This window comes from Suricata suricatta, chromosome 2, assembly GCF_006229205.1.
Source record: "Suricata suricatta isolate VVHF042 chromosome 2, meerkat_22Aug2017_6uvM2_HiC, whole genome shotgun sequence".
In the NCBI taxonomy this organism is placed as follows: Eukaryota; Metazoa; Chordata; class Mammalia; order Carnivora; family Herpestidae; genus Suricata; species Suricata suricatta.
The window spans coordinates 169,816,362-169,841,606 of NC_043701.1; the positions used below are offsets into that span (position 1 = coordinate 169,816,362).

Below are 25,245 nucleotides of genomic sequence, written 5' to 3' on the forward strand. Positions count from 1 at the left end.
AGTCAAGTTAATTAAATCGGTGGAGGTTTAGACTTTCCTGATGGGCTGCAACAAGTAATCCATTTTGATGATGGCCCTTAATTAAATTAGCATGCATTACACGGCAAGGATCCTGTCCCTAGCATCTGCCCCCAGTCTCTGGAGTCAGCTTGGGAACCCAAGTCCAGAGGAAGGGGTTGGAGTGACAGGACGGGACAAGCCAGCCCCTTTTCCTGCTTCCAAAACCGTGATTTCAGCGGGGGGAAAGAGTAAGGATCACTTTCGTGTAAGAAAAACAGTCTGTGGCCCACCTAACATGTGTCATTACGCCAGGGAGATCACGTAATTTTAGAGATTCGCTTCCCTTGTGTGATAAAGGACCTCCGTTTCAAAATCTACCCCAGTATTGGTTAGGCGGGCAAATGCTTGTGTGTTCTCTTCTCCGGCGAGAGGAGGAAGGTTATATTCATTAAATAATGTCACCCCAACCTTGCACAAAGCGTGGGAACGGACAGGGAGGAGAGCTGCTTCCGAGCGGCCCCTGGTCCACAGCCCGTCTTCCCGGTGAGCCAGCGTTTACACCATGCACCCGATTGTTTTTCATGTTTGTTTATTCGGGGCGTTCTAGAGGTTAAAAAGCGGTGAAATAATCGGAGGATAGGGATTGGGGTTAAGCTTATCGATTGAATTATCATTAGGAGGTTAGTCGATGATTTAGAGGTGGGCAGGGGGGTGGAGGAAAGGAAGGGAACAGTGGGAGGAAAGGTTAGGGGCTCAAGGTGCAGGGGGAGGCCTCCGATTCCCCAGGTAGGCCTTATGAAAGGTAGCTAGTTAAAAAGCGTATACAGCAAATTAAATACATTATTGTGGTAATGGGGCGACAGAAGTATAGGTCTATTATACTTATGGCAGTTATAGGAAACGTAGGCAGCTTGCCCTGTTCCAGAACACCCTTTGATATTCATTCTATTCAGCAGCGGGGCCAGGACTTCTCAGAATTAAGTGATGGGTCATTATACTTTAAACACCATGGAGAAGCCTAGATTGGCAATTAAACAGCTCTTGCTGACACTCACTTGTGCCACCCTGTGACCCCCTTTAGATTGAGATGTTGGAGCTCCGGGCCCTCAGCCTGCTAAATTGGTGCAAGGCTCTTCTCCTGACGAGAGCGGGCTCTGAAATCTGCCGGCTTCAAAGGGAGAGAGATCATGTATAAACCATAATGTGGGTGCACCGTGGCTCACAAAAAATAAGGCAGGAAGAGATGAAATGTTACAAGTGCAAGGGGGAAAATGAGAGAATAATGACAAACCTAATGCAACTCAAAGCAGGATTGTTGCACAGGAAAATGCATCCCACTGCTTGTGCATAAAATCAAGGCCGGCAGATGACATCCAGTTAACAGAAACGTGTCAGCAGTGAAGTGAAGTGAGCGCGAGCAAGAGAGGAGCCCCTGAGACAGCCAGAAACAAAAATTAGTTGTCCTTAACAAGTTAAGGTTCATCATTATATTCTGGCTTGGAGCCATAAAAGCAGACGGGGGTATATAATGAGCTGCTTAGAATTTTTAGGGTGTTTATTGCATTTCATGAAATAGTTGTCTGCAGAAAGGAATTTCTTAAGCAAAGGTATGCATATAGATCGCCCCCCTCCCACCGCCCCGTTTCCTTCTCCGCTATGCATTTTTCAGATCTATGATTATGTGTGTAGGCATGTGAGCTTGGATGCGTTCGTTCCCCACGGCTGCACCGGAAATCTCGTCCGACCCCAGAATGTGCTCGAACTGTGGTATCTGCCTGCGGTGTTTGTGTGGACGCACGTGCGTGCTCACACACACAAACACTATTTTTCTCTCTCTCCCTCTCTCTCCTCCTTCTCTCTCACTTTCTCTCTCTCCCCACCCTCTCCCCTTCTCTGTCTCTCCCCCTTCTCTCGCTCTTGCTCTCTCTCTCATGTCTGTACACATATTCTCATTCAGCAAGAAGAGAACATATGTATTTGAGGAATGTCAAGCCTTTAAAATTCACAGTAAAAGCTGCCACCCCACCCACCACTTCACCCAAGGGCTTCCAAGAACACATGTTCTTAGCTTATGTTTCCTCAGAGGCCCTCGCGCAGTGGGAAGGAACAGGGTGTAACATGGGAGCCCAAGTGCCTCCCGAGGGTTTGCTTTTCATTTTTTCACAGAAAGGGAATGGAGATTATTTGGGGTTTTTGTTATTTTTCCTCTCTCTCTCTGAGTTTTTCTTTTTTTTACTTTCCTTTTTTCCTACCCTAAAGGATCCACATGGTTCTTATTAAAAAATCATGTCATTGTTCCCAAACTCCGATACTGGTTTAAATGCAGAAAGGCAGTGGCAGGAGAGGGCCGCATCAGGATGGAATTGCTGAGTCAGATGTCCACCGTGATTCCAGGCCCCTTCAAAAATCTCCATCATTCCTTGGTATTTTCTCTGTTGATCTATGCGGATCAGTACAGTTAGTACTGTAATTTTTTTTTACCCTTTTGCAAATTAACGTTTGCTGCATTATTTGGATTAACTGGAAGTGTTTTTCATCTGCAGTCCACATATGAAAAGAACCTTGTAAATATAGGATCCTCTTGAAACCCCCATCTAGATAAACCCTTATTAGCACTCTCAGCTGCACCTGAATTGGCCGCCTGCAGAGCAGGTCTTCATTCTCCGGATGGTTCGTGGACTGCTCTGGCTTGGATTTATTAAGAAAGCATCAACACGGCTTGACCTGGGTTCTCCACCTGGACCTCGCCTCCCTGCTCATTTGCATAATCTGTCCAGGTTGAAGCCTGGAGGCAGCCATTTTGTTTTCATTCAAGGGTCTGTCCTTCCTGCCCCTCACCCTTCTATTTCCTGTGGTATTATTCTTTTAAAAAGGATGGTTCTTCTACCCTACGCATATCAGAAAACATGAAAGCTATTTGTCAAATCCAGTTGTTAGTTCACAGATGGGCCAAGACGAGCGTTTTAAAATTATCTTTTTGTACTGGCTAGTCTGTACTGTAGAGAAATGCCAATTCAGGGCCTAACAGGGATTTCAAAGAACTTTCTTAAAAATGGACCGTTTTAGAGAGAAAACAACCTTTACTCATACATTTACAACTTTGATAGTCGTTTAGAAGGCTTTTGAATGCACGGGCAGTCTATTAAAGTAAAAGTAACTTAGGAATCCTAGAATTTTAGAGCAGGAAAGGGTATACAAATCAGAATTCAAAACTTCATTTGTGTGCGTGTATAAAATACAGATTTTTTTTTTTTTTTGCATTTGTCCCTAAGAGGATATAAGCTTATTTAAAACGTCTGTGACTTATGATGAGAACCAGATGGGAATATATGGATTTTCCCCGTCTCTCTGCCTCACTTTCTCTCATTCCTGTCAAAATGATGGGGGCACGTTGGCAAAAGAAAAATAAAAATTTTATCGCACTCCATCAACAGAATGAGGCCCTAATGAGGCCTGTGTGGCATTGTCAAAATGTGTGTATACTTCAACCTCATTAATATTTTATTTAGCTGTCAATATGCAACAATAGATTTCACCTTTCATTCTAGAGCTGATTAGGACTTAGGAAATTGTCTTCTTAGATGCCACTAATAATGCCTCACAAAACAAGTGGACGTGTGATTTCCAGCAGGTAGCCTAAGCCCACTTTTCCGCCCAAGTACATCCGTTATATTTGTCTTTCGCTAAAGATGTTAAAAATCATAATGTCTCTTGTCAGTAGCAATAATGAAGGGGAAGATTGGCTTTAATGACATTATGAGAATCATTATGTTTAATTTATCACTAATTAATGCTGACAGGTTTCATATGCCTTGGGTTGCTTTCATGTGAGTGTTACGTGCTAGGCTTTTTTTTTTTTAATTATGTGTACACATCCCTCCCCATTCATTCATTTTGATTCTGACGATTTACACAGCTTCCTGTCTTCCAGGTTCCCTCCCCATATGGTCCCACCACATCACACTCTCCACACGACGGGCATCCCCCACCCGGCCATAGTAACGCCAACGGTCAAACAGGAATCCTCCCAGAGTGACGTCGGCTCACTCCATAGCTCGTGAGTGTTGTTGCTCTTTCGGTCCCGCTCATCCTTTGTCGATGCGGTGGCTTCTGGTTGGTGGCCTTGCCCGTGGTTGGCCATGGGGCGTGTGCCTGTAGCAAACACCTGTCTTGGGTGGGCTCTGGACTCTGATGGAGCGTGGAGGTCATGATCGGTAACAATGTGGGTATCCTTGTGTGCTTGGACGGACTGGGATTTGCAACCATGTCCCTGTCCCTAACCCACGACTGATCGTTTGGAGGTCTGTCCCATGGGCAGGACGGACACCGGTCAAGAACAAATTGGCCACACTGTGCTTTCCCCTCTAGCTTGGGAAAGTTGCGTGTCTGAGACACTTGAGGAAGTAATTATGAAATCTCTCTCTTCCCCCACACCCTTGCTAGGATGTTTTCGTTCCGTTTTCCAGGGTGGAGAAGACCGAAAGTGGAAGCGTGCTTCTCGTTCAGAACTGCTGGGCTTGGGCGTCGAGCATTTAGGGAGATGGGTTCTCTGCTGCTATGGAGGAAGTTGGACCTTGCGATTGTTTATTGGGTTGTGTCTGTCTATTCTGTCTATATCCAGAAAGCATCAGGACTCCAAAAAGGAAGAAGAAAAGAAGAAGCCCCACATAAAGAAACCTCTTAACGCGTTCATGTTGTATATGAAGGAAATGAGGGCAAAGGTTGTGGCCGAGTGCACGTTGAAAGAAAGCGCAGCCATCAACCAGATCCTGGGGCGAAGGGTAGGTGGCTCCCTCACGGGGCAGAGGGGAAAGAATGGACTGGGGCGCTGTGGGTGGCATGACAGTGTCCCTGTCCCTTCAGTTACCTTCTGACTCCTTCAGTGGTCTTCATGGAGTCAGGACCAGAAACCCACATTCATACGATGTGTGCAACGCCCACCACCGTCCCCGTCCCCAGCCCCAGAGAGAGAGAGCAAGTGAAGGAGGGAAAGCAAAGACAAATGAGGTTTTGTCTCCACGCTCCTGTTAGTGCTGGCTCCCTGCAGCTCAGACCCGTTGTTCACCTCCGGTCACAGTGTAGTGTGTGATGTTTTGCATGTCTCTGCCCGCCTCTGTGTCCCCTGCAGTGGCACGCGCTGTCCAGAGAAGAGCAAGCGAAATACTACGAGCTGGCCCGGAAGGAGCGACAGCTTCACATGCAGCTGTACCCCGGCTGGTCCGCGCGGGATAACTATGTAGGTGTTCTTGTTCCTCGGAACTCGACGTAGAGTTGTGTTGAGTTCTTCCTGCCAACTCGAATAGGGCCTCAGAACCCTGCAGTGTGCCCACTCTTGAGACCGGGAGCATCTTGCCGGAGCACCAGACCCGGGGCTCTTGTCTTGGCTTCCAGTAGGGCGCCATCCATGTGCCGTCGCTCTTAGAGGAGGAGAGAAGAGGCCAGTGACCCCATTGTTCCAGCTCGAGACCCACGGGGTGACTTGGGGCTGTCCACGCTTCCTTGCCCTTGAAGAGACATAGCACTAGGATACTCCTAACGGGGCTTCTGTGCTTCTCACTACCCATGGGGCCTCACAGGGAAGACCAGGAGGTAGGGGTGGAGAGAGAGGGCTTAATTCCCCACAGGTCTTCCAACATGCCCTTCACCTTGAAGAGGGGCAAAGGAAACAGTTGTCCTATGCCATGATGCAGCACAGGTTGAAAATCTAGTTTGTCCTGAGAGGAGCATGATGGGAGGACCTCTGAAAGCAGCCCGTGGCCGTCACCCTCTGGAGGGACAGGGGAATGCCTCAGGGCCCAGGAAAGGTAGGAGGAAGGGCTGTGCTCTGTGCCACCTGCAGGATTGGCCCAATTTCCCTTCTTGGGTTTTAATTTTTTTCTAATGCTTTATTAGTTTTTGAGAGAGAGAGCGTGAGCAGGGGAGGGTCAGAGAGAGAGGGAGACACAGAATCCGAAGACAGGCTCCAGGCTCTGAGCTAGCTGTCAGCACAGAGCCTGATGCGGGGCTCGAACCCACGAACCGTGAGATCATGACTGAGCCCTTAGCCGGTCGCTCAACCGACTGAGCCACCCAGGCGCCCCTTCCCCTCTTGGGTTTTAGAAAACACTGTAGGATTTTTGTTTCTGCTGATCACCAGGGTTGTCATACCCGTGATTCCCATTCTGTCAGAAACGGCTCTCCTCCAGAGACCTCTGTCCCCTGTCCCTGTTATCTCTTGTCCCGCAGTTTCCCCAGTAACGTTCTGGGCTGGCTCTCCTCAGTGGGTAAGAGGTCTCTTATTTCACCTGATACGTTTATTCCATGGCATTAGGTTTTATAACGTGATCTTTAACCATCTACTCTTTGGGATGGGAACGACAAAACTTGCCTGAATGCCAGCCGTGGGTTTCTCCTCCCGTTTCTTGTCAGTGGCGTGTAGCCACGGTGCCTTCTTTTCGCTGGTCAGCTCTCCTGACCTAGCTCTCCCACGGACAACGTCCGTGGTGAAGACGTTCTCGGTATGTGGGTTGAGATCAGTAAGTGTTGGTTGTGAACGTAACTGTGCAAACAGCATTGTGGGGATTCCGAGTCAAATCAGACACGTTTTTTCCTCAAAACTTACCCGCCATCAGGAAGCCACAGACATCCGCGTGAATACGTGGGTCCCGAGCGGAGGCTGTTTTCTGCTTGCTCTAGCTATTTCTCATACCTTTCGATGTGCAGATAAAGGGATGTGGAGAACACAGACTATTGGGCTTGATTCCCTTGTCTTCATCACTGCCCCCACCCCCTGAGCTTGACTGGCCCCGCCCACCTCTGTCGGCCCCGCCCACTTCCCTTCTGAGCCCTGCTGGCCCCGCCCGCCTACCTCTGAGCCCCGCTGACTGCAGCACAAGACTGTTCCTTCTGGGAATTGAAACCGGAATTAGAGCCAGTGCCTCTCACTGGAACATTGGCCATGGTCAGGGCTCCTGTCATTCACAGATGGCCACACACAAGGTCTTAACTGCTTGGGACCCTTTACATTTATCCTCAGCTGTGTGCCGTGGGGAAGCCTTTGTTCTGGAGCAGAAAGGAAGAGGAGGAGAAAATTAATGCTCACAGGCTGCTGCTCACCCCCCCCTGATCTCGAGTTGGAGGTTTCCAAGCAGCAGGAGGGCTCTGCAGGCTCCATAGGGGCAGCCACCTCATTCGGGGACAGTTGTTCTCCTGGTTTCAGGTCACAGGCTCTTAAGATTTCACCTCCAGCTTCTACCTGCTACAGACCCAATTTTTTGAGTGATCTAGAATGGTGGCACAGAGAGAAATTCTGTTCCTCTATCAACATCGTATCCCCAACAGAGATTTGGGGTCAGGGTAGGGCCTTCAGGTACAGCTTTGCAGGACATGCACTGCGCACCTCTCCAGAGTGCCATTTATACTCTGGTCTGTGTGCATGGTGCCCCCTGGAGTTGGGCGGAGGGACATCTCCACAAAGATGCAAGGCCAGCTTTGTATAGCTTCCAAAGAATGCTGCCATTGGCCTGCCTGGGCATCAGTCAGATAGGTGTTGCCCCGGGCTTTTTGTGAAGTGCTTTCTAGGTTTTAGAAGGTCCAAGAGGCACTTCCAATGACTTCCACTCAGCTTCGTATTCAGAAGAGGTTTGGTGTAATAGGGGAATCTGATAGGACTTGAGAGAAAGTTTAATTAAAAAATCATTTTGTTTGTATTTTGAGAGAGCGAGCGCACGCACGTGCTCAAGTTGGGGAGGGGCAGAGAGAGAGGAAGAGAGAGAATCTCTGTCAGCTCAGCTCAGCTCAAAGTCACAAAGTGTGAGATCGTGACCTGAGCCGAACACTTAACCAACTGAGCCTCCCAAGCATCCCAGACTTGAGAGAAAGTTTAAAGGTAGATCTAGATTTGGGACCGAAGGAGCTTTATTTTGTGAATGGGGTACTGTCAACGATGGCTCCTTACACATGGGTGTGAACACACGCACATCTCCCTCCTCTCTCCCCTCTGTGCCCCAGAAAAGTCTGTGGGACAGGGGTCAGTGTTACGGGTTTGACTGACGGATTTGACTGAAACTTGTTGGCTTGGGGAGTTTTTCTTAACTGACTTGACATAGAACTTTCTGTACATTATTCTGGTCATTGTAAGTCCAAAAAGCCCTTCTGGAAAGTTGCCTGAGCCTCTTTTCACATTCTTGCTTTTCCAGTAAAGTGGGAATGGAAGGCTTTATATCAGCCATCAGCAAAACCAGAAGTGAAGAAAAGAGTCGCATGGGGGTTGTGGGACTTGGCGCGTTCCGGGGCACCCGAGGAAACAGTGTGGCCCCACAGGGCTCCCTAAGCCCTGGCATTGTATGTTAGAGCATCACTTCCTTTGTGGCTCTTCCAGAGTAGGTAAAGGGCATAAATCCTAAGCCATTTGCTCATCTTGAGTTTCTTCCCTGCCCTTCCCCCCATATTTAGGCTTTTTCTTTTGTTACATTTAAGGAGATAACGGGGTGGCCGCCGCCCTTGAGGCACATGGTCCTCTTCGCTAATAGCATTTACTATGCTTCGTCGTGTTGCCTTCGTACGAAAACACAGTGCCTGTGATCTAGAAGCCTTTAGCTGACATGAGCCTTTCCTCAGTCATGAGCATCTCAGTCCTCTACCCCAAACTGACAGCTTCCCACGGGGCCTGGAGCTTTCGGCCACCTCTCAGAATATTCTGTGGGAGATTGGAAACGGGTGAGCACTGTAGTAAAGAGGTGACCGAGAGCCCCTGGGTGTGTGCCAGCGCCACCCGGAGTTGCGGTGGTTTTCTGTGCCTAGTGTCCACTTCAGGCTCATAACCACACTGAAACTCGCCCCTCCTGCCTCTTCCAAGATAGCCAGGTGACACTAGGAGACGCCCCGACGGGAAGATGGGCCGCCGAGGCTCATGAGAAGGCCCCGTGAACTCCTCTTTTCTTTCTTTTTTCTAAATTGCTTATCAAGGAACATAAAATGTGTCACAGTGTTTCAAACTCCGGAGCAAGACAAACTTCCCAAGTGGTACGTGCCCCAATACCTGAAAGAAAAGAGGGGCCTTCTCTGAGACACTTTGGCCCCAAGTCCCTGGATGGAGCAAAAACAATGGCGTCTGCACCCTGAGGTTCTAGGACCTTCTGGGTTGTCAAGTTTTACCACCTGTGACTCTTATTTTGTCTTCAGACTTGCCGTCAGCTCACCTTGGGCACTTTGGGGCAGAGGCACTGTTTAGATATTCTGAAACAGGTAGCAGTGTAGGCCGGTCCTTTTTACTGGCGACATTTCAGACGTACCAGGCATCCTACCCCGACAGACAGAGCCGCTGCTAGTGAGGTGGGAGAGGACTGGCTTCCGATCTGCAGTGATGTAGTCGCCTCCACATAATTCCTCCCTGTTCCGTTCCGCAGCCACAGCCACGAGCAGACAGTAAAGAGAACAGGTTGAAGAATGTGAATGTTCCCATGCAGTTCATCCCCCGTAATCAAGGGAAACCTTCCCCAGAGGGCAAGGGGTTAAATATGAAGGCAGCACAGCCTCGTAGGTAAGGGCTGTGGAACCCAGACTGCCTGAAGTTCCCGCCCTGACCCCAGCATTGGCTAGCTGTGTGAGCTCAGGAAATTCACGTGGTCCCTCTGTGCCTGTTTCCTTACCTATAAAATTGGAATGGGGGGCACCTGGGTGGCTCAGGTGGTAGAGCGTCCGATTTTGACTCAGGTCATGAGCTCACAGTTTATGGGTTCAGCCCCTCATCAGGCTCTGTGCTGACAGCTTGGAGTCTGGAGCCTGCTTTAGATTCTGTGTCTCCCTCTCTCTCTGCCCCTTCCCCACTCACCCCCCCCACCTCCATCTCTCTTTTGCTCTCTCTCAAAAATAAATAAATTTTTAAAATTTACAAAGAAGTACAATTGGGGTGGCAGTAGTGCCTGTTGTATAGGATAGCATGAGGGAAACATAGTATGCAGCGCACATTTAGAATCATGCTTGACACATAGTATGTGCTCAGTAAATGTTAGCTGTTATTACTAGTAAAGCCCCAGTGAAAGCTGCTCTTTTTTTTTTTTTTTTTTTTTTTTTTTTTTAAATTGAGTATGAGGATCCTTTGGCCCTAGTAAGGAAGAGATTTGTGTCAGGCAAAGGGGCTTTCTTAGCCCACACTTCCATCTCCACCTTCTTCTTTCCCTTGGCTGTGGGCTCTTGGGCCACCCCCAGCCCCGTGTCTCCACACCTCCCTGAATCTTCCTTAATCCACCCTTTTCTCCCCTTCTATGGAGTCGGATGCTCTGGGTCAGGTTTGAGGATGGACATAGGTAGTGGGGAAAGAGGTCTTTCCTTCACCCTCTGCTGAGCCCTCCTCTTCCCCTGTGGGGTGTGCGCGTCCCTCTAGGGGGTCAGAAACACTCCCGGGCGCTGTAGGTGTAGACAGAGACAGCACTGTGCTCCCCTCTTCCTGCCTGCCTTCCGGGTAGGCCCAGATGCCCTCTCCCATCTGTTTCCTGAAATCATTGCTTTTGTTTCCTCTCTCCATCCAGGGGAAGAAGAAGAAGAGGAAAAGGGACAAGCAGCCGGGAGAGACCAATGGTAAGTTAGAATGCGGAGGAAGGAGGAAGGAGCGGTACTATGAGGACCACTCTTTTACGTTAGGTTTCTGTCTGGGGGAAGGCAGGAGAGATTCAAGGCCAGGACGTTGTGGGGGAACCCATCTTAGCCAGTCTTTTTTGTTTATGCATTTTAATTAATTGCTTCATGACTGCCCTTTTAAAGCTAGTAACATTCATTGTTGCATGAAAAGCACATTGTAATTCTAGTGGAATGTGTTTTTAAATAACTGCAGAGCCTGTAACGGGAGGGAGGTAGGCATGCCTATGCGGGATTGATGCAGTCTGCTTATTTTGTGTGTGTCTGTGTAGGGATGAGGAAGGGGCCGCGGGGGTAGGAAGGGGTGTGTGTGAGTGTTTGATATTAACTGGGCTGTTCCTGAATGTTCTGATGCATGCCTTTACAGTGGTAAATTGCACCCAATTTAAATTAAGGAGGTTTGTCATTCTCTAGAAGAAATTAGAAATACTGCATAGGCAATCTCAGAAGGTCCCCTTGGAGAAGGCCAGGCTTTTACAAACAACAACAATTTTGAAGGCTTTGTATAATTTGTTCTTTTTTTTCAGAACACAGCGAATGTTTCCTAAATCCTTGCCTTTCACTTCCTCCGATTACAGGTGCTAATGTCATTTTGAGTCATTAAAATAGTCGATAAACTGTTTTTTAATTTTTCTTGCCGTGATAGTTTTATTAACATTAAACACGTATGACATTTGAACATCCTTTAAAGTGACCATCTACACGGTTTCGTATGTTTCGATAGATTTTTTTTTCAGTTGCTTTTGTTGTTTTTTTTTTAATTTAATTTAACTTTTGCTTTGTTTATTTATTTATTTTTCCCATAACAGTTGTTTAAGCAGTGATGACAGTGACTTAGTGTTGAACTAACTGTGCAAATTGAATATGCAGTATTTCTTTAAAAGAGACTGGTTAAAACAAAAACAAAACAAACAAACAAAAAAAACCAACCAAAATGGAAGGAATTCAGTAATAAACCTCCTTAATCTAATGGCATTTTCCGTTGCTCCCACTAAGTTTTCTCACACAAGCATGCATTCGCAGTATGATTATTTTCTCCTTCGCCTTTTTTTTATTTTAGTTTTTTTCTTCCTTTTGCTTCTCTGCTCCTAATTTGCAAACCCACTAGCATTTCACCGACTGTACCTGCTTAAAAACTGCTATGAGCTTCTGACTAACCCTGACCAGCTCATTCACGCTGCCTCCTTACCTTCATCTGTTCTTCTAATAGTAGCGAAAATCGGTTTAAAAAAAAAAAAAAAAACATTTCAAAAGCTGCAATATCCCAGTACCACAACCCTTTTCTTTCTTTATTTCTTTCTGTTTTGTTTCGTTTTGTTCTGTTTTTATTTGTAGTTTTTTTTTCTTTTAAACTGTTGTACTCTGAGAAGAGAAAAGCATGTGACAAACTTAATTCCCTCCTTCGCTTTATTTTCTTCTTTAAGAAAAACAAATTGAGAGAGAGCTAGAACAAAAAAAAAAAAAGGAAAGCAGAACCAAAAGAGGAAAACTATTATTTAAAAATTTAGTTTTTCCGTACCTCACTTCCCTTTATCCGCTCAAAATGAATCGGAGAGACAGTCCTTAAAGAAGGGATACTGCAGCTTTATTTGCAACAGCTAATTTCACCAGTTGACTAAGAATGTGATTTTTACTTTTTTTTTTTCTTCTAATTAAAGAAAGTTAAAAATCGAAAGTCGATATTTTGTAATTAGTAACCAGGTCATTGATTTATTCCCTTTTTTATTTTTATTTTTTTCTTATGTGTATCTTTCTCTCCCCCCTCTCCCTCTCTTTCCCCCTTCTCTCTCTCCCTCTCTCTCTCTCTCCCACGTCCTCCTCTGCTCGCTTCTCTCTTGAACTCATTCAGACCTGAGCGCTCCTAAGAAATGCCGAGCGCGCTTTGGCCTTGATCAACAGAATAACTGGTGCGGCCCTTGCAGGTGTGTATAGATTTCCCAGATTCGCTGTGCTGGTTTGCAGCTGGTCTATTCGGTCCTTTTCCCCCCTTCTCTGGCCTGTTGCTTTGTAGCTCTGTGTGTGGATCTTAGGAGACATGAGGGTGCGGGACACTGCTCTGTGCGGGATGTGCTTGTCTTCCCCGCTGCTGCTAGCCAAAATGCCACTGTAAAACAGCATCATTTGTGCCTCCTCGGGTCAGCGACAGCCAACCCCAGCGCGCCCCCCCCCCCCCGGGACCGTTGCCTGCCCACCCCCCTCTTCATGACAGTCCAGGACGGGGCCTAGTGACCTCCATCGTAATCCTGGCCTCGGTAGAAGCAAACAACGTCACCTTTTCCCCTCCTTCTCTCTCTATTTTTATTTATTTTTCCTTGTTGTTTTTTGGTTTCCGGTTGTTGTTTTTTTTTCCCGTGTGTGTGTTTTATCGTTTTGTTTTGTTTTTTTTTCTTTTGACTCATAGAAGTCTTTTCCTTTCATGTCCTTGGTGAGGAAAGATAATCAACTAGAACCGAGGTGCTAGAGGAGACTGCTATAGCAGAGATGACACATCCAACCGAGCTTGACCCACCATTGTGTTGTATTTTTTTGTGTTTACCTTATGCTAACAGATGCAAATACTCCAAAGAAGTGTCGGGCACTGTTCGGGCTTGACCGACAGACTTTATGGTGCAAACCGTGCAGGTATATTTTACCACCGTAAGGCCTTTGGGAAAATCAAAGCATTCTGTCCTTCTGATCCCTTAGCGTGTCAATATATTTTGACCTCATTCCCATCTACCTCCCCACCGGCATCAGTGACTAATGATCCTCATTCTTCAAAATTTCCTTGCTAATTATATGCCGTATCCTCTCCCCACTTCCTCTTTCTCTTTTCCCCTCACCTTGTGCTTACAAATAACCTATCCGGACCCCTGGTAGGACTGAGACCGCAACCTTAACAGACCAGGACGGGCACTTACCCCCTTTCGCTTTGAAAGCCAGCAGCCTGGAACTGGCCCGGCCCATGGCCCGTGCACTGACCGTAGAGAGCCGCCGCGTCCGGAGGTTTGAGATGAGCTCGCACTTGGCAGCGGTAGCATTCCCGTGCACTGGGGAGTCCTGACACTTGGAGAAGGGCTCCGGGGCAGGCGTTTTTTGGTTTTGTTTTGTTTTGTTTTTCTTTTACGTTTAAAAACCACGTGTCTCTGTACAGAGGAGCTTAGCTGACATTGTTTTACAGTGCTGAAAAGAAGCGTGGCATTGAACGGCGTGCACCAGCTGAAGGCTGCAGGCGATGGGCATGTGGTCCCGTACTGCAGCGTTGCTAGCCTGCAGGATGAAAATATATTGGATCTATTTAGAGAGGGAGAGAGGGAGAGAGAGAGAATATTGCTTCCAAAATGAACTAGAAGAGTGCAAATTAAACACCGTGTTCCACCTGCAGGTTTTCACCCAACCTGTAATTTCAGGGAAGGTGTAGGTACTTCCTTCTTGGTGGAGGGTTACCAACTCGTTCCTGTCTCATTTCCTTTCCTTTACTGACCACCTTTGGTTAAATTTGTTGTTTCTTTGTTCTGATACAAGCAGTCTTTGAATTTGGAATATTATGATGGTAGGTATCTCAATTCCCCAAACACGCCTCCCTGTCTGTAGTGCCTCCTTGTCACGTGTCCCTCTCCTCCATGCCTCTGCCGTGTGTTCCGTGTTTAGACATTAGACCAGACGTCCATCCCATCAACATGCATGCCCACAAGTCTCCCGTGTCTCTTCCCCTCCTTTGCCTTACGAGGGACTGGCAAAGGGCCTGGAGGTGGCCAATCGTGTAGGGGAGAGAGGGCCCTGAGCATCTTTATTGAGAGAGTGAGAGAGAGAGCCCCACAGACAACCCTCTGCCCACTGAGCGAGGATTCCAGGCCCTGAGAGGGATTCTGCAGGCGTCCGTTCTGAGACATGGCAGTGTTCAAGGACGTGGCGGATACCATTCCCACATGGTCCTGGGGTCTTCTCTGGGCCACAGAAAGGAGATTCGTGATGAAGTCGATGAAGAAAGTTAGGTATTTAATTAGGCCGACCGAGGGAAGACAGGGACTCTGCTTACCCTGTCTAGGCAGTGAGTTTGTGGCAGAATTTTATTTGTGCCGAGTAGGAAGCTAATTAGCTGCAGAATCCTGTTCTGAGCCGCCCTGGCATGGTAAGGATGAGCTCCTCGCAGGGCCAGCTCCGGAGAGGGCTTCCCACGAGCCATAGAAATGTATGGCTGAGGCCATTGTGCCCCCCCTCACGATACGGTGTGTTGTTTGATTTTGCGGGGGAGGGGGGGTGAGTTGTGGTTTATAAAGCCCTTTTTTTTTTGTTTCAAAAGCACTTGCTTCAAGTTAGACTTGACATATCTCCCCCCCGCCCGCTGACAGTTACCATTGCTAGCATTGGTCCAGACGGACACCCCCTCCTCAGTCACAGCCTGCACCTTGTTTAAAGCCAGGGACTGGTCATCGTCCTCAGAGGCCAGAAGTTTCGTTGGCCTTTTTACAGAAATCATGAACACGATTTGCAAAAGTGCAGCTCCGAGGGGCCAGCTGTCTGTACGCAGGTCAAGGTCCCTCATCATTTCTCGGTGTTCTTCCCCCCCCGCTTGGCCCTGGTAGAACTTTCCTGCTGGCCACTTCACTTGTGGTGGGGATGTTTTTCAGACCCTAAAAGCATTAGCAGATGCATTGTAGGTGGTTGAAGGATGTAATTCCAAAACAGGATAAGGAAGGACCCTTAGCTCCCTTCCAGAAGAATTCCATGAGAAGCTAGAAGTGGAATTTAGAAAGGCCACCCCCTTGATTGGAGCTGGGGCCAGCCTGGGGGAGGCTGTTCCCTGTTCCTCTCAACTTTCCCTCTTTGCCAGGATCGGACTTGATGCTAAATCAGTAGGGCAAAATGTGCTTTCCAGAGAGAAAAGCAGTCACAAAATGAGGTGCTTTCAGGCCCGTCAGAAATGTGTGTGTGTGTTCCAGCTGCCTTTTGCTCGGCCACCTGTCAGAGGGAGTGTCTCGCTGTCCTTCATAGTCTTCATGTCCCGTGTTCAAAATGCTTCCACTCATCCCCTGGATGTAAGCCTCCGTGTCAGCTGGAGGGCGGGAGGGTGAGGAGAGCGTCAGAAATGCTCCTAGCCAATCAGGACTCTGCTCGCTACACAGGGTTTCTAATTTTATTTGACATTTGAGGACATTTTAACAAGATTCTGTTTTGAGCCCACCAAGTTGCTTTCCCATCTTTTGACTCTGCCCTAATATAGCATGGAATGCTGCTTGACGTCACTCCCTCGTTTCCTGTTTCTCCTTTTCTCTTCCCCCTCCTCCCTCCCTCTTGTCCTTGTCCTCTCTCACTTTGCTTATGCCCCGCCCCTCATCCCCACCCCTCCCTTCTCCCATTTTTTAAAATGCATGGACATCTTAGTTTTTTAAGCATGTTTTGATCTGCAGGCTAAGGTGGTTTAAAACTCTGAGAGGCTTAATTACTTTATCTCGGTTTCTGGGCTGGGAGCAGAACCCACAGTCTGTTCCAATCTGTCCCAGAGGAGAAAAGGAACCTTTCCAAACTGAAGGTGAGGGGGGCTGCCCTCGCACGCCTAGAGTTCCTTTCCACCCAGTGGGGCATTGGGTAGACCCTGAGGCCTCCACCCAGTGGGTCTCGGCCTCTGGGAGGCAGGGAAGGCCAAGCATGTTCCGTCCCGCCCTCCCTCCTCTCTGCCCTCCCGCCATCTCGCTGAGTCCACACCCCACGCACTGAGGGGCATGAGCAGACACGTCTGGGGGCACAGACCCGAGGAGCAGCTCCTTACACCCCCTTCCTTTCAAAGACCACTGACATCTGACAGCGGTTCCCTCCAACCAGGCAGCATCTTACTGCTTTCCAGGGATGGGAAGCCGGCCGGCTCTCACACACTTGTTGTTAGAGTGTTATCAGCCACTGCTTTAACTGTGTTCAAGGGCTCCTTAGGTCAGCACGTTCCCTGCATCTGCATTATTTTTATAGCAGGAGTGGGGCTGGGTCTCGGGATCACGTTTCCTACCAAATATCATCCCATCGGACTGGGATTAATCGTAGGAGAAGCTTTGAGGTCACAGGCTCAATTTCTTGAATCGATTTCCCCAACCTTTTGATGATAAGCAAGAGAGGCTCTGAAATTCTCATTCCTATTTCTTACGTAAACGAGAACTGTGGAGGGGAGATTCTGGTTTTGGTGCAGGGCAGAACTAGGCTTTCCGGCTTGAGCACTGATCCCGATGACGCCAAACCCCATACGGTCCATGCTGTGATTCCCCTTCCCCAGCACTTCGTCGTCCTCATCACTTCTTATGACGTGCTGTGCCCTCTGTCCACTGGCCTCAGCAGATTGACCAGGGCAGGATGCCCCTCCATCCCATCCTCACTGTCTCTCCTTCCAGCCTTCTCACTCTGGGTTGGGGGAGGGGAAGACCCCAAATCTTTAAAAAACAAAAAACAAAAAAAACAAAAAAACCAAAAAAAAAAATCAACTTTGAATCATAATTTAATCCACAACCTGCAGGCCATACAACCAGTTATTCTTGTTCCTTTGGATCATTTTCTGTTTTTCTTATTCTTCCCCCTCCCCCACCTTTGTTTATCCTCTTCTACCTGTTTTTGGTGGTTTTGTTTTTGTTTTTAGTTTTAGTTTTGTTTCTTTTTGATTTTTTGTTTTTGTTTTATTTTTGTTGCCCCCTCCCCCTCCTCTCACCTGATTCTGACCTCTCTTGATTTGGTGTGGTTCTTAACAGACAAGCCCAAAAGCTCTCTGGGCGCCCGCAGCCCGGCGATGGTGGCGGTGGTGGCGGTGGTGGCGGTGGTGGTGGCGGTGGTGGCGGTGGCGGTGGCGCTGGCGGCAGTGGTGTAAAAACGTCTAAGCCTCTTGCTAGCGCTGCCTTCAGCTCTGTGGGCTCAACAGTCACAGCTTCATATTGATAGGAGGCGCCCGGGGAAGGAGCTCTCTTTCTCTTTTGCGCGCACGTGCACACACACACACTCCCACTCCCACTCCCAGAACTGGGAGTAGGGTGGTAGCCGGGGGAATGGAGGGGGGGATGTGATGGGCTAGCCAGGGAATGTCTAAGCCGAAAGAGAAAGAACACACTTGTCAGTTGAATCTCAGCACGGATGCAGCCGCTTTCTGGCAAACGGTGCGGCATCCTCTCTATGCCGCGTGCTCAGTGGTACCCGGGCCCGGGTGGGGTCGCAGGAGGGGGGGGGGAGGTTAGTGGGGGAAGGGGAGCAGGTAGGTGGGGGAGGGTCTCCACCGGTAAAATGCAGTTTGCCAGAGCAGGCTCAGACTTGGGGGGAGTCAGTGAAGCAAGCGTGTCCCCCCCTCCCCCACTCTGGCGTAACTACCCGTCCCCCAGGCCACCGGGCTTGCTGGCCCTTGGGGCAGAGGCGACTCGAACTCGGCTCTGAGCAGTAGATAACGCTCTCCCTTGGCATCTTTGCCCTCTATTCACAGAGAACTCTCTCCCCCTGTTTCTAGGAGAAAAAAAAAGTGCGTTCGCTACATACAAGGTGAAGGCAGCTGCCTCAGTCCACCCTCTTCAGATGGAAGCTTACTAGAGTCGCCTCCTCCCTCCCCCAACCTGCTAGGCTCCCCTCCCCAAGACGCCAAGTCACAGACTGAGCAGACCCAGCCTCTCTCGCTGTCCCTGAAGCCCGACCCCCTGGCCCACCTGCCCATGATGCCGCCGCCGCCCGCCCTCCTGATTGCCGAGGCCGCCCACGGCAAGGCCCCCGCCCTCTGTCCCAACGGGGCCCTGGACCTGCCTCCCGCCGCGCTGCAGCCGCCGGTCCTGTCCGCCTCGTCCTTGGCGCAGCCGTCGACCTCTTCCTTACATTCCCACAGCTCCGCGGCGGGGACGCAGCCCCAGCCGCTGTCCCTTGTGACCAAGTCTTTAGAATAGCTTTAGCCTCGTCCGCCCCGGTTGGTTTGGGTTGGTTTGCGTCGTGTTGCGTTCCGCTTCTGTTTCCCCCACCGCCCCATCCCCGGCACCCCCTACTGCCCCCCAGCAGCCCCCTCCTTGGAAAGGTTTCGTTTTGTACTCTTTTAATTTTGTGCCACGTGGCTACATTAGTTGATGTTTATGGAGTTCATTGGTCAATATTTGACCCATTCTTATTTCAATTCCTCCTTTTAAATATGTAGATGAGAGAAGAACCTCATGATTCTACCAAAATTTTTATCAACAGCTGTTTAAAGTCTTTGTAGCGTTGAAAAAATATATATATATACATAACTGTTATGTAGTTCGGATAGCTTAGTTTTAAAAGACTGATTAAAAAACAAAAAGGAAAAAAAAAGAAGCAATTTTGAAGCAGCCCTCCAGAAGGAGTTGGTTCTGTATTATTTGTATTAAATACGAGCTTGCGAACCAATCATTTTACATCTGGTTTTTAAACCATGAGGGCACGAGGAATGCAGTGCCCTTACTTTTTTTTTTTTCCTCCGTGTGAAACAACTTTAATTGTGATGTTACTTGTTATTGTTTAAATGTACAGAAACAAAGGGTTAAATGTGTTAATATACCTTGTTCCATGGTGTTGTTCTTTTGGGGGGAGGGGGATGCTACTCAACCATTAATGGAATCACAACGCTGTGGGACCAGTAGTATTTATTGCTTTAGAGATTGCTCGTCGAACATGTATGTCGTCCCTTTTAAAATATGTTTTCCTTTTTCTTGAAACTGTATAAAGTTTTTTTCCCCTTAGCATAAGCATCTTATATATAACAACTCATTTGTACAAGGTTTTTAAGTTTATATATAAAATGTGTATATATATTTTTTCGTTTCTCTTTTTGACTTTTTTTTTTTTTTTGGCTGTATGAAACCCAGATGCCGCCAAATGGACATTAATAGTTGCATTTAAGGATCAGTAGCATTAACGAAAGTTGCTTGAAAAGCCATTATGTAAAACAAGACTTGAAAATTAGTGAGGGAATTTTAGCAACGCGGTCTGAGCAGGGAACGCCCTGTCTCTCCTTTGAACTCACAGTCCACAGCTCTGTCCCCTCAGGGCACGGCCTGACTGTGTGCAAAACTTTATGTGCCAAAATTCTCAGTGACTTTAGCTTTCTCCCTCTTTTTGATGCTGTAATTTTTGTTCACCATGTTTTGCTGTGATGTTACATAGATAGATTTGTATGTAGTTTTAATGTCACTTATATCAAGATGTGTTTGGTAGCAGATTGTCCAGAAAGCATTTTAAATGAAGAGGTATAAACCCTTAGGGGCCAAAAATTCTGTATATTAGATTACTCTTAAAGGAAAAACCAGCTGCCGCTTTTATGTACACATATTACATACAAGTAGGTGGCAAACTTTAAAAATAAAAAAAAACCCTAGGCATGTTGATGTTGCAAAATGCTGTATAAAGCTGACACCTGTTCAGTCAGTGCCATTGTAGTTGACATGAAGCGATTGTAAAACTGTCTCCAATTTTTCTCTGGTTTATTAAAATGCTAACTATACCATTTTTTGTGAATACTTTGAATGTTTCCTAACAGTGTGATGTTACCGTTCCGTTTTATGCTCTTATTCCAATTTCATTTTTAATGGTTTGGAAGCCATTTTTGTAATGAATAAATGTCCATGCTGTACAGAATCTGTAGCATGCCGTTCTGGATCAATAAAAGCAACTTAGTATGTGCGGATAAAGGCTGGTCCCTTCTTCTGTGATTTATATTTTGCCTCCGGGGAAACAGAATCTGCCTTCTCGCCTTCACCAAGACTGCTGTGTTCCCAAGCCGGATCGTGACAGCAGACCATGTGGTTGATGTGGGTGATGGGTTTGGGACTTGGGTCTCGGAAAGTGGCCTCGCACTCTTTTGATGGGTTGGGATGGGGTTTTTTCCCCTCTCATTCTCAATGCCTACCTGGCGTACCCGTGTATCTACCTAGTTAGTTCGTTCCTGAACGCCAAGCACAGTTCCAGAGTGCGTGTCACTCTTCTGGCTTCCCACCAGCCATTCTGGGGGCACCTGGGTGGCTCAGTCAGTTAAGCGTCCGACTTCGGCTCAGGTCATAATCTTGTGGTTCGTGGGTTTGAGCCCCATGTCGGGCTCTGTGCTGACAGCTCAGAGCCTGGAGCCTGCTTTGGATTCCGTGTCTCCCTCTCTCTCTGCCCCTCCCCCGCTCGCACTATGTCTCTCTGTCTCTCAAAAATGAATAAACGGTAAAATGTTCTTTAAAAAAAAAAACAACCATTCTGGGGATACCTGGGTGGCTCAGTCGGATAAGCAACCCACTCCTGATTTTGGCTCAAGTCGATCTTGCCGTTCATGAATTCGAGCCCTGTGCTGACAGCGAGGAGCCCGCTTGGGATTCTCTGTCTCTTTTCCTCTCCCTCTCTCTCTGTTCCTCCCCCACTTGTGCGCGCTCTCTCTTTCTCTCAAAATAAATAAATAAACTTAAGAAAAAGATTTTTAAACAGCCATTCTGGTATATTTTAGATGACCCTCTCACAGTATCCCGCAGAAGGGATTTAATTCTGGTTAATGACAGTTCACCGGGAGTCTTTATAAGACCCTGCATGATTACCACTGATGTGAAAGCATTCTAACTTCTTCCTGAGAGTCGCACTTGGGGAGAGACGCCAGAGTGTTGGATGGAAACCCTTTCTCTGGCAGTGAGCCAATTGTTGAGCAGAAGGTTCTTAGAAAACTGAATCAAGACGAATCACTCACAGGCTTGTATGGAGGGGTCTTGCGGTCCATGGGACTCAAGTTCTGTGGCCGTGCCCTGGCAAGGGCTCAAGTTCATCATCATCACGAACCAGGGGCCGCAATGAAGATCTTCCTGAGGTTTCCACCGCAATCATTCCTCCTGCTGGGTAGGATGGACAGACGCACAGGCGTGCCCCGCCCTTGGGAAGTTCAGGTTAGGCCTCTGCTTTTATGAAAGCCCTGTGTTAGCACCTGTTTTCACTAACTGAAAGAAATCTGTAGAGGATTTTTGCTTCCACAAGAAAAAAACAAAAAGTGAAAATAGCACTCAGTATTTGTCTTGCAGCGAGAGTGGTCCCAGGGACCAGCGGCGTGGCGTCAAGGTGCTGGCGCTCTGAACTGTCTGTGAGCACCTCCATTTACTGTGTGCATCCGGAAGGAAGGTGTGTCCTAAGGTATCAGGGCTAAGAGAGGAGGTTATTTGGGGGTCTGGGAATGCTCGAAATGTTTCCCTATAAATTCATGGTAATTGCCTCTTCGCTTTACGCCTGGACTTGAGTTTACAAGAGGTTTCCTGAGAATGAGCTACTTCCAGATAGTGGGGGAAATTTAGGTATGTTCCACTGATCTAGGACAACCGTACCTTCAAAGGACATGATTTCAATGGGACTGGAAGCTGTTGTGTTGCTGCTCTTGCTACTTGAGGCCATGTAGTGTGGTCTTCGAGGACTTTAAAGCTCCTGTGCTTTGCTCCAGCTGGTTTTTGGTCTGTAAAATCTCCGTATTTTTGTTTTTGTTTGCTTTGTGCTCCCAGAGAGGAGTGATTCTGGCTGTCCTTCCCCATTTTATTTTGCACGCTGGGCCCAGAATGACCTTTGAAAACACAAACCCGAACAATATCTGTTCTTGGTGGCCGCGTGCCAAGTATTTATGTGCCTTTTCTCGTTTCATCCTAACAGTACCACCTGAGCTCGATATTATTTCCCGCCCCCCACCGTCCCCCACCCTCACCCCGCGCTTTATTTTCTAAAACTGGGTTTAGAAACTTGGAGTTTGTGTCTTGTCCAAGGCCACACAGCTAGTAGGGTGGTGGAGCTGGGGTTTCGATTCAGATCTGACTGCAGACCGGTGCTCTTAATATTAACATATGCCTCCTTGTGTCATGAAGCTGGTCCTGCTCCCGGAGTGATGGGACAGTCCTTTTGAAGGGTGTCCTGGTTTGCCCCCATCTCCTCCCCCGCCCCACGCGCGCGCCCACACGCTTTCCCCTCTCCCAGAAGGCTCTGCTCCGCTCCTGCCACCCCACTTCCCAGCTGGATAACTCCTCCTCATCTTTCAGGTCTGAGCACAGCCATTGGTGTAGACAACAGTGAGCGATGTCTCTCTCCTGTGTGCTCTTCCAGCTTCCTGTTTTGCCCTCCCTTTGATCCCCCTCCCGCACCGTGGTATCAGCGGACGTGGTCGAGTTAGGCCACTAATCCTGCCACTTAGCACCATTGACATCTTTTGTCGTGGGGGACTGTCCTATGTTTTGTCGGATGTTGGCATTCCTGGCCTCTTCCCACTAGATGCCACTAGCACCCCTGGCACTAAGACTACCAGAAAATGTCTTCAGATGTTGCCAGATATGCCCTGGGGGGCAAAATCATGCCCAGTTGAGAACCATTGCTCTAGAGGGCCTTCCAAGAGGGGAGGGAACGTGGCTTTTACGTTCACTGCTCTGGACTCAGGTCCCGGCTCGGTGCCCGGCACGTAGACAGTGCTTGCTACATACTTGTTGAAGGAAGGAAGTGCGGTTAGCCAGCCCAGCACTCGGATTTTGAGAACCAGGGGAAGGGCACCTTGACCTAGAGCCTCCAAATTTTGTTCTTCGATCATCCTAATTCTTCCTAATCCTTTCAGCCATGCTGGAATGTAGCTCAGTGCCCCCGTTACACAGGCAACAAAAGGAAAAAAAGAAGAAAGAAAAAAGCTGCGTGAAGGGGAGATGGTCCCTCTGTCATGAGCCAGCCTGAGTGAAGACCACTTTTTAAAACTCAAAATAAAGGGGCACCTGGGTGGCTCAGTCAGTTAAGTATCTGGCTCTGAATTCTGGATTTCAGCTCAGGTCATGATCTCACTGTGAGTTCAAGCCTTGCATCGGGCTCTGTGCTGACAGTACGGAGCCTGCTCGTGATTGTGTGTGTGTGTGTGTGTGTGTGTGTGTGTGTGTGTGTGTGTCTCGATCACGTGTGTGCACTCTCACTATCTCTAAATAAATAAATAGACTTAAAAAAAATTCAAACATAGATCACCAAGCCACATGTTTACTGCCTTCCAACATTCTAGGGATATTACCCTGGAGCTCTCCCCACCCTGGTAGGGGACTTCCTTTGCCCCAAGCCTGTCTTTCTCCACAGTTTAGGTTTAGGTTCTGGGCTCCCAGATGCCAGGTCAACTCCTCGACCTTTAACACTTTGTTTCCATCTACTGGGTTTCTTCCAACCTCGAGAGTTTATTTTCGGGGTGCCTGGGTGGCTCAGTCGGTTAAGCGTCATGATCTTGGGGTTCATGAGTTTGAGCCCAGGCATCGGACTCTGTGCTGACAACTCAGAGTCTGAAGCCTGCTTCAGATTCTGTGTCTCCCTGCCTCTCTCTCTGCCCCCTCCCCCACTCATATTCTGTCTCTGTTTCAAAAATAAAATAAAACAATAAAAAAATTGAAAAAGAGTTTATTTTCTATTGGAACATCTTCTGATTTCACCTGTCTGTGGATATGTTGTTACTCAGACCCTGAGTCCACTTCTAGGAGCTTCTATCCCTCCATCTCCGAACCACATCAACTCTGACCTCGGACGAGACCCGGCCAAACACGCTGGCCTGTCAGGAGAGTGTATAGTTTCCTGTGGCTGCTGTAACACATTAACACACACTTAGTAGCTTCTAACAGCAACCCTTACAGCTCTGGAGGCTGGAAGGCTGGAATGTTCCTGCTGGAGACTCTGGAGGGCTCTTCCAACTTCCGGGGGGCTCTTCCAACTTCCGGGGGGCTCTTCCAACTTCCAGGAGGGCTCTTCCAACTTCCAGAGAGGCTACCAACAGTCTTGGGTGTCACTGGGCTCGTAGCCACGTCACTCAAGTCTCTGCCTCCATCATCACATCACTACCTCCTCTGTATCTGTCTGGAAACTTATGTGCCTCTCCTTGTAAGGATACACATGATGGATCTAGGGTCCACCTGGATCACCCTGGATGAGCCACTTCTTTCTAGATCCTTCCCTTAATCACATCTTTTGCCATATAAAACAATACAGGTTCTAGGATGTGGACATGGATGTATATTTTTTTTCAGGCGGGGGCACCATTCCACCCACTAGAGAGGCATTTGCTGATTCTGGGAGACTACTGTCTTAGCACAGAAGCCTCCAAAATGGGCACTTGTACTTCTGTTGGTGGTGGTTTGGGACAGGTTCATGTAGAGAATGGTTTTCCATTTCAGAAAATAGAAGGTTCGCTTTTTATTCTGATGTTCTGGATGCATGTTGGGTCAGGTGCCTTTCCTCCAGATCTAGGGTTTGAAGAGAGGACAAACCAAGGAGCCAGTGGAGAGAGCCTGGGCTTGGAGACTCTAACACCCGACTCCCACCCTGTGTGTCCTTGGGCAGTTCTTCCCGTGCACTGAGCTTCTGTTTCTTCAGCTAACAGGTGGCGACAACAGAATTCGTTTTGACAGATTCGCGTGAGGCTGTAATTCAGAGCGCCTAGAGTGGGAACCCATAGTGTTTATTGTTATTATCAAAGTACAAGGCCAGTCATAGCTACCTTTTTTCCCATTATTTCTCTTTGAGATTCTGTTAGTCCTGCTCTTCAAACCCAGGTTAGAGAATGAGAAACCTGGATGTGGAAGACGCATCCTTGTCTTAGAATTGAGGGCCCCCCGGACTCTGTGACTCACCCACAGACCTCCATCTCACCTGAAACTTGATGGCTTCATAAAAATGGCGGCTTCTCTTTGGGAGGCC

The 25,245-nt window shown here is 48.1% G+C and overlaps 1 protein-coding gene across 3 annotated transcripts in view; it reads left to right on the forward strand.

Annotated features, from left to right (window-relative positions):
• Window positions 1-20,237, forward strand: part of TCF7L2 (transcription factor 7 like 2) — a 186,106-nt gene extending 165,869 nt beyond the window's left edge. The window contains exons 7-13 of one of the 3 annotated variants that reach the window (XM_029932598.1): window positions 3,917-4,057; window positions 4,622-4,781; window positions 5,129-5,236; window positions 10,509-10,557; window positions 11,142-11,192; window positions 12,464-12,536; window positions 18,062-20,237. In XM_029932598.1, coding sequence (XP_029788458.1) covers window positions 3,917-4,057; window positions 4,622-4,781; window positions 5,129-5,236; window positions 10,509-10,557; window positions 11,142-11,192; window positions 12,464-12,536; window positions 18,062-18,485 — 1,006 coding nt within the window. In that variant the 3' untranslated portion in view covers window positions 18,486-20,237. Of the gene's footprint in view, window positions 1-3,916; window positions 4,058-4,621; window positions 4,782-5,128; window positions 5,237-10,508; window positions 10,558-11,141; window positions 11,193-12,463; window positions 12,537-13,163; window positions 13,237-18,061 lie in introns of all 3 variants that reach the window. The other 2 variants (XM_029932599.1, XM_029932600.1) reach the window with 2 other exon arrangements.
• The last annotated feature ends 5,008 nt before the right edge of the window (window positions 20,238-25,245 follow it).